This window comes from Amblyomma maculatum, chromosome 7 (assembly GCF_055883805.1).
Source record: "Amblyomma maculatum isolate TAMU_Amacu chromosome 7, ASM5588380v1, whole genome shotgun sequence".
In the NCBI taxonomy this organism is placed as follows: domain Eukaryota; kingdom Metazoa; phylum Arthropoda; class Arachnida; order Ixodida; family Ixodidae; genus Amblyomma; species Amblyomma maculatum.
In genome coordinates this window covers 130,859,040-130,865,931 of record NC_139350.1, presented here as the reverse complement: position 1 = coordinate 130,865,931, position 6,892 = coordinate 130,859,040, and the positions used below count along the sequence as shown (strand labels likewise).

The 6,892-nt window shown below is 45.0% G+C and overlaps 1 protein-coding gene across 1 annotated transcript; it reads right to left on the bottom strand.

Moving 5' to 3' along the window:
* Positions 1-544: 544 nt before the first annotated feature.
* Positions 545-6,212, bottom strand: LOC146184737 (uncharacterized). Its single transcript, XM_084609487.1, has 3 exons — positions 6,021-6,212; positions 5,436-5,908; positions 545-983 (listed from the first exon to the last, which is right to left on the bottom strand). Exons 1-2 carry the CDS (start codon positions 6,194-6,196, stop codon positions 5,773-5,775), a joined length of 312 nt encoding a protein of 103 aa, XP_084465613.1. The 5' UTR covers positions 6,197-6,212; the 3' UTR covers positions 545-983; positions 5,436-5,772.
* Between the last annotated feature and the right edge of the window lie 680 nt (positions 6,213-6,892).

The window sequence follows — 6,892 nt, the reverse complement described above, 5'->3', positions numbered from 1 at the left end:
AAAAAAAAAAAGAAAACTTGACGAAATGCGTCACCTATGTGTCACATATTCACTCATTCAAACCTGCAAATATACCCTCCCTGTGACACAGTCCATTCGAATGATAGCATTCATAACTCTCATGCATGGCTTGACATAATTAAGGATGTGGTAATACTCACAATGGGTCAACAAATATTGCCTTGATGAGTCTATAGAAACCACGCCTCATACATACCTTGCACACCACTAATCTCGGACGTGGTGTTAGGATATTCACAGTTGCGTCAGGTAGCAAAAGGGCAATTTTTCCTTACATAATATGGTCATGCTGTGTCTGCCTAGTGTACATTAGTGCTGTCTTTAGAGCTACTACGGAGCCATCACATGCACTTTGAAGTTTAATTTTGCACAAATATTTGAACAAGTCACTAAGATGCACAAGGATATTTGATTCTGTGGTGAAAAAAATATAAGTTGCGTAGCCCTAAAGTGTACCTAATTTGCCATAGCATTTTTCTGTTCCCTGTTGATAGAATGAAAAAAAAAATGCATACCTACTATAAACTTTGACAGCAGCTTTATTTAGCACATTTTACAGCCAAGACATTCCGAGATGAACATCCACGGCTGCTACGTATTAGTTCATAATATTAACAATCACATGGCACCAATCGCTGACATCACTGCACTTCTTTTTCAGCGACCATCAGGATGAAACGGCTCAGTCAGCGATTGAGGAACCCCTCTACAAAGAGCGAAAATTCCTTGTGTTCGAGGGTTACCTGCGGCAGCTTCTTGAGACCTGAACAATGTGCGGGCAAACAAGAACCCTTTACTTTAGCATAGCGGGAAGCCTTGTGACTGCGAAGGGGACATGCTCACTGCAGCATTCTTTCCTCTGGAAAAGCCAACCACTAGTTGAAGGAAAAGCAGCAAGAAATGTCCTCCTGGCTGCAGGCATCTTGTTCTCTGGCTGCGGTATAGCTTCAGTTCTTCGGTTCCTGCAATCCATTGGGGTGCAAGGCATCACAGAGAGGACCTACTACAACTACCAACGGGCATACTTGCTACCTGCCAGAAATGAGGTTTGACAATAAGGATATCTCTCATACAACATTCAAGTCAAAGTATATGTCATTAACTCGATAACTAGATGTCGCATCCTTTCATGACAACAACTTGAAGCTACAATGCAACATATAAAATGCAGCATATATGCAACAGCGGAGGCATTGCAGTGCAATGCACCTGCTACTGCACATCTCTGTTGCCTTTGGCTACATGTTTAATAGACCAGCTGCATGCTCTAGTACTGAAGGCATAATTTTTGCAATATTTTTTTTTTAGTAAATGTGCTGTGAGAAAAGTGAAAAGCAATGCAGCATTTGAAACCTGCCCCCCTCATCCTAATATGCATTAAGGCAACCACATGACTGCAAGTTTGTAGCCTCTAAATTGAACATCTCCTTCTTTGCAGCTTTTTCAGCAAAGGCAAGCAGAACTTGCTAGTGAGCTTGTAGGGACAACAACAGACCTGGCAGGGGATGGTCGCTGTGACTCGCCAGGCTACAGCGCAAAGTACGTGACTTGCAGTGTACTAGCTGTGCAGAATGGAGCCATTTTGCACACTGCACAAGTTCAAGTCGGTGAGGTAATGCGACTCATCCTTTCCGACAACTGAGGTTCCTCCTAATATCACATCCTATCTTACGGCATTTCAACCCTTCTACTCCAACTTCAGTGCACACTGACGCAAGTGGCATAGGCCTCAGTGCTGTCCTCGTTTAGCGCTATGACGACTGTGAACATGTGATTGCTTACGCCAGTCGGACTCTAAGCAAGACTGAACACAACTACACCATCACCGAGCAGGAATGTCTCGCGGTTGTTTTCGCCGTGCAGCGGTTTCGCTGCTACCTGTACAGAGAGCCTTTCGTAGTAGTAACCGATCACCATTCCCTATGCTGGCTACTCAATCTCTGTGATCCGTCTAGTCACCTAGCCCGCTGGGCACTTCGCTTGCAAGAATACGACTACAGCATTTCATACAAAAGTGGCCGACGGCACGCAGATGGAGACTGCCTCTCCTGGTTGCCACCTGCCACGACGGAATGCGACGCGGACAACTTTGATCATTACGTCACTGCTTTATCTCAGAGATTTCCAAATACTCATACCTTTTCAACCGAGGAACACACCGATCAGCATCTGGAGTCGTTCTTAGCTGCTGCTCAAGACCCAACCTCGAACAGCCAGTTTTGCCTATGCCTATGTGATGGCCTGCTATACAAAAACGTTTACTCTCGTGGCTGCTTGCTCTAGGAAAGTGTCTTGTTTTTTTCACCGAGCCCACGTCCCCACTCCCTGTACGGCCGCCGCTACCGGCCAACTCTGCGATTACGATACCTCATTAGATAAGAAGGCTGTGAGAATCCGTTTTGCTACAGACTGTCGGTTAATTGAATATTCTTTTTGCCTTTGTTTAAACCTTGACTTGGCTTAGTATTTTACGCTGTGTTTTTGTGTAACTCTCGCCCTTACTTACTATCTCTGGAATACTTGCTTTGTTATTTTATAGTCTTCTTTATCGCAGCGTTTGTTCATTGTCGGTTTTTTCTCGTGTCATTTATTGAGTCGTTTTTTATTACTATCATGTCCTGGTGTTTAATTTTTTTTATGCAGTGTAATTTGGACTACTACCTATATATGTTCCCATTGTGTGTTAAAAAAGTGACGCATAAATGTATTCCTTGATCACACACCAACACACGCACTTCACTGGTTGACCGGCCTAACTTTTAACTGTGTTCTCAAACCTCATAGAGGGACGACGGGTAACCGTAAAGTGGATCCCGCGCCTCTGTTAATCGTTAAGGCGGGGTTTGGGACAATATAAAACAGACCAAAACTGCAGGAAAGGTATTACATATGCTAAAAAATTACAAAAATTACAAATAGGTCAATGAGCTCCAAGGATTCATGGGATTTGCCAACTTTGAGAAAAATTTGTGGCACAACCTGCATACTCTAGTGCAGTGAAAAGAACTGCTCCCCCCCCCCTCCAAAAGAAATTGCATGAGTGCACTCAATTCTGCTTAGGTGCAGTAATGTGAAAGCACTGCGAATTATGTCACACTGCTTAAATTGGTCCGACATTATGCTAGCAAACCTCGGCCGCACTCGTCCAGATGGCGTACGTGTATGCCATATTTACCCAGGTTAAATGAAGAAGTGGTGCAGATGGTACTTCATGAAGATCACAATGTTTGCCGCACAGCTGAACAGTATGTTGTAGTTTGAACTTGAAGAAGAGAATGATGCTTACTGCACAGCATGAGAGTGTGTTGCAAAGTGCATTGCTCGTACCGTAGACTGGGAATGCCTCAGCCCACATAACCAAAGCAGAAGCCAGTGAAGGCCGCTTGGAACCGTCAAAGCCGACAGCCCACCATCACACACCCACGTAACTGGTCGGAATGCTCTGCCCCAAGGCAGGTGACCTCTTCCCCTTGGATAAGTGCTCCCTTCTTCTCTCCTTGCAAATTTCATCGTGGTCTTTTTCTGCAAAGCTGTAAATTCTTCAGTTCTGCTCCTTCTATCTGGTGCTCTGTTCTATACTGCCTTTCATTTTCCTTTGACTATCCTGCACAGATGAATAAAATGTAAACACCAACAATGGAAAAAGCGACCATGAAAAGAAGCCACAGAAGAGGAGATATGCGGATAGAAAAGCGACAGTAAAAACTAGAAACATATTCACAAATCTCAAGGAAGCAAGATAACAAGCCAAGCTGTCGACAAAGCTCAGGCCCCAGAAATTGCAAGAGAACAAGTTAAAAACATCCTTATCAACAGTGCCAAATGAATGAATTATGAAAGAAGCTCCTCGCTCTATAAAATGCCAGAGGGATAAATATTAGAACAGGCAATGACAAGGTCTCCCAGCCCAACTAAGTGATTCCTGCGGTATAGGCCACAAAATGAGAAGCAGTGGCTACCTTAGCTGGCAGAATTTGTGTATATATATTCACTGTGAAAGGAGAGCGATAAAATGCACAGTTAGATACAGCTGATAATCAAGAAATAGGGGATTATGTCCAGGCATGACAGCTGGTGATAGCCGAGACAGCTAAAATAAGGCTTTTAGAGCATTCGCTCTACTTCTCCCGTGCACAAACCTCAAAGTGAATGCAATGTTGACTTTGAACTCTCACGCTGTGCAGCAAACAATGTCATCTTTATAGCTTAGACATGAGAGCACTATGCTATTGCCACAACCTATCACACCTCGTAGTAAAACTACAACACACTCTCCTCTGTACAGTGAACATCGCCTCCATCAATTTCTAATTGCAAGACATTTTCGTGCTACAATGATCATCGTTTTAATGTTTCATCTACTCCTTCTCCTTCATTAAACTTACGGAAATACACCATGCACATACGCCACCTCATTATAGACGGAGGTTGCAACCGTGCCAGACAGCCTGCCGAGACCATTGAACAAAGAGAAGCCAGACTAGCCCATTGCCAAAAAGCTGAGCAAGAGTGCAAGCGAGCCAAGATCGAAGTGGTAGCAGCAACTGTGACTGCGGCCAATGGCTAACGCTCATGAAATTTGGTTCAAGGACAGTTGAACCTGCACAACGTTTTGAAAATATGCAGTGCTGGCCCTACACTTTGGCAAACACACCTGAAAGGGACCAGCTATTACTGCAGCTTGGAGATAAGAAATGTAACACTCTGCAAGCGTATTAGACTGTAAATAAATTCAAATTAATAATTCAGATCAGCAAATGCAGGAACAAGAGTTGTGGTTTGATCTGTGCTTCACCTGTATTACTCCACTGCTGGAATGGATGTATTCTGCGATCTGTTGTCATGTATTCACGGCTAGGAGTATCAATAAACAAACCTTCAAGCACTCATTTCATTGTGTCAGTATTAAGCACTCACACACTCGGTACCAATCAAAACACAGAATGCTTGTGCTGCCTCGGCACAAGCATTCTGTGTTTCGATTGTAATTTTTTTTTCTATAAAATTCCATTCCAAATAAATGAATGTTTATGGTAGATGCTTGGAAGCATGTGCTCAAGCAGACTTGGCGATGCTCAGCATTGTCCTCCATTCTGGATTGTTTTTGGATGTGTATCTTTTTTTTTACTAGGATTTGAATTTTCTTCCCAGGCTTTATTTTTCACTAACTAACCGTTCTACACCTTTCTTGCTTAGATATCTACAAGTTCTGGCACTTTAGAGGAATGAGATGTCTGTTCTTAAACAGTGCCACAAAACAGACACTTGACGCAGTGCATAACTTGGCGTTCATAAAATAGCATTCTCTATTTTTCCACCTTAAAAATAAACGCACTTCCATGCACCACTCGAAGCAGTGCGCCTGGCACACGTGATAAATTTTAGAATACAGCATGCAGTGAAGCGACAATCACCTGAGATTAAAGGGGAGGGTGCCTGAATCCCAAGTAGCTCGCCGACGGAAATTCACGCCGAACCCGGAAAACGACGCAGGCTGGCAGGACCACCCTGTTGCCTTCGCCCAGCCTGCCCCAAATCCACTTGGTAAACAAGCGGTAGGCTATGAAGCGGTGCTGTCTGAAAATACCACGCTTTACAGTAAACGGATCATACGCACACACAAAAAATAGTAATAATGCGAATCTGTCACCTGACGCTTCCGCACTACCTACTTGTTTACATCTCCGTCTCCATCGATGTTCGCTCCCTCCTCCTCTAGCGCAATGTGCACAGCCCGAAGGACTTCGGGCGTTAGGCACACGCTTTGGAAAGCTGGGTGGATCGTAATGCAGCCGCCGTCTGCTGGCACACCACCAGCACCTCCGGCATGCTGCGGCAGCACACATCTTCAGGTGTGGGCATGCTTTCGCAGCGGCCGCAGCGGCACCTGCGCATAAGTAAAATGTGAAAAGGCCGCGAAGCAAACACGAAACGGCATTTCGTGAAATAAGAAAGTTGTAATAACTTATGTGCAGTGGCGCGTGCGCCACGGAACGCACCATGGTAGGCCGTCGTCTCCGTTGCCAGCGGGTGGTTCAGAAGGGCCAGTCGATGGCGTGCTGCTGTCGTCGCTGTCTAGCGGATCACGAAACGGAGTATAATCATATGGATCAAAGTCCAGCTCGGCAGCGGCTTCACGCAGCCTCGCTTCGAGCTCGGGATCCATGCGATCCATGGCGACCGACACGCGAACCGCCGCAAACACGAAGGGGAAGAAATCTGAGCACAACCGGAAGTAAACAAACTGAGTCGGTGGCGTCACTTCGTGAAGCATTATGGGCGGGGCGTCGGCCCAGACATTTTCTTTTTTTTTGGCCGGCGCATCGGCGTGTATGAGTTGAGGGCTACAGTGACGGGAGAGGAGGAGCGTCATTTTTAATATGGAATATCTGCGCTATTAAAGATGTTAGCCTAAAATTTTTTTGCGCTTTGCTGACTAGCGAAGGCACGCCGACCGCTCGTGCGCCTTTCTTAAGCAGGGCTTTAAGCTTTTCATGGGCCCTTTAAATCCCATTAACTGAACCAAACCTTAGCCTACTTTCCTAACCACTACTGTGTGGAGCTTGTTTTGTGAATGGCAATGAGGATATGTAAGACACTTTTTGTCCCTGCCATCACTCAAGGAATAGAAAATTTTCTGGCCATGAAATAAATTGTTACCCCACATGACAAAAATAATTACCAGAGGGCAAACAGATCCACCCATGAAAAAAAGAGACGCCGCGATCATGTCTATCACCACACACTAGTTATGCCTCAGAGAATAAGCTCGTGCATTTCACATTCACTGCTGCTAAATCGAAGTGGTGGACTTATGGTAGAACCTCCGGCTCGCATTCAGGAGACACCAAGTTCAATTCCCATTGCTGCT

Excerpts from the sequence above, each read along its gene's own strand:
- LOC146184737 (XM_084609487.1), bottom strand. The coding sequence starts at position 6,196 with ATGGATCGCATGGATCCCGAGCTCGAAGCGAGGCTGCGTGAAGCCGCT. Across the intron at positions 5,909-6,020 it reads GGAGACGACGGCCTACCATG|GTGCCGCTGCGGCCGCTGCG; the intron begins GTGCGTTCCGTG and ends ACTTATGCGCAG.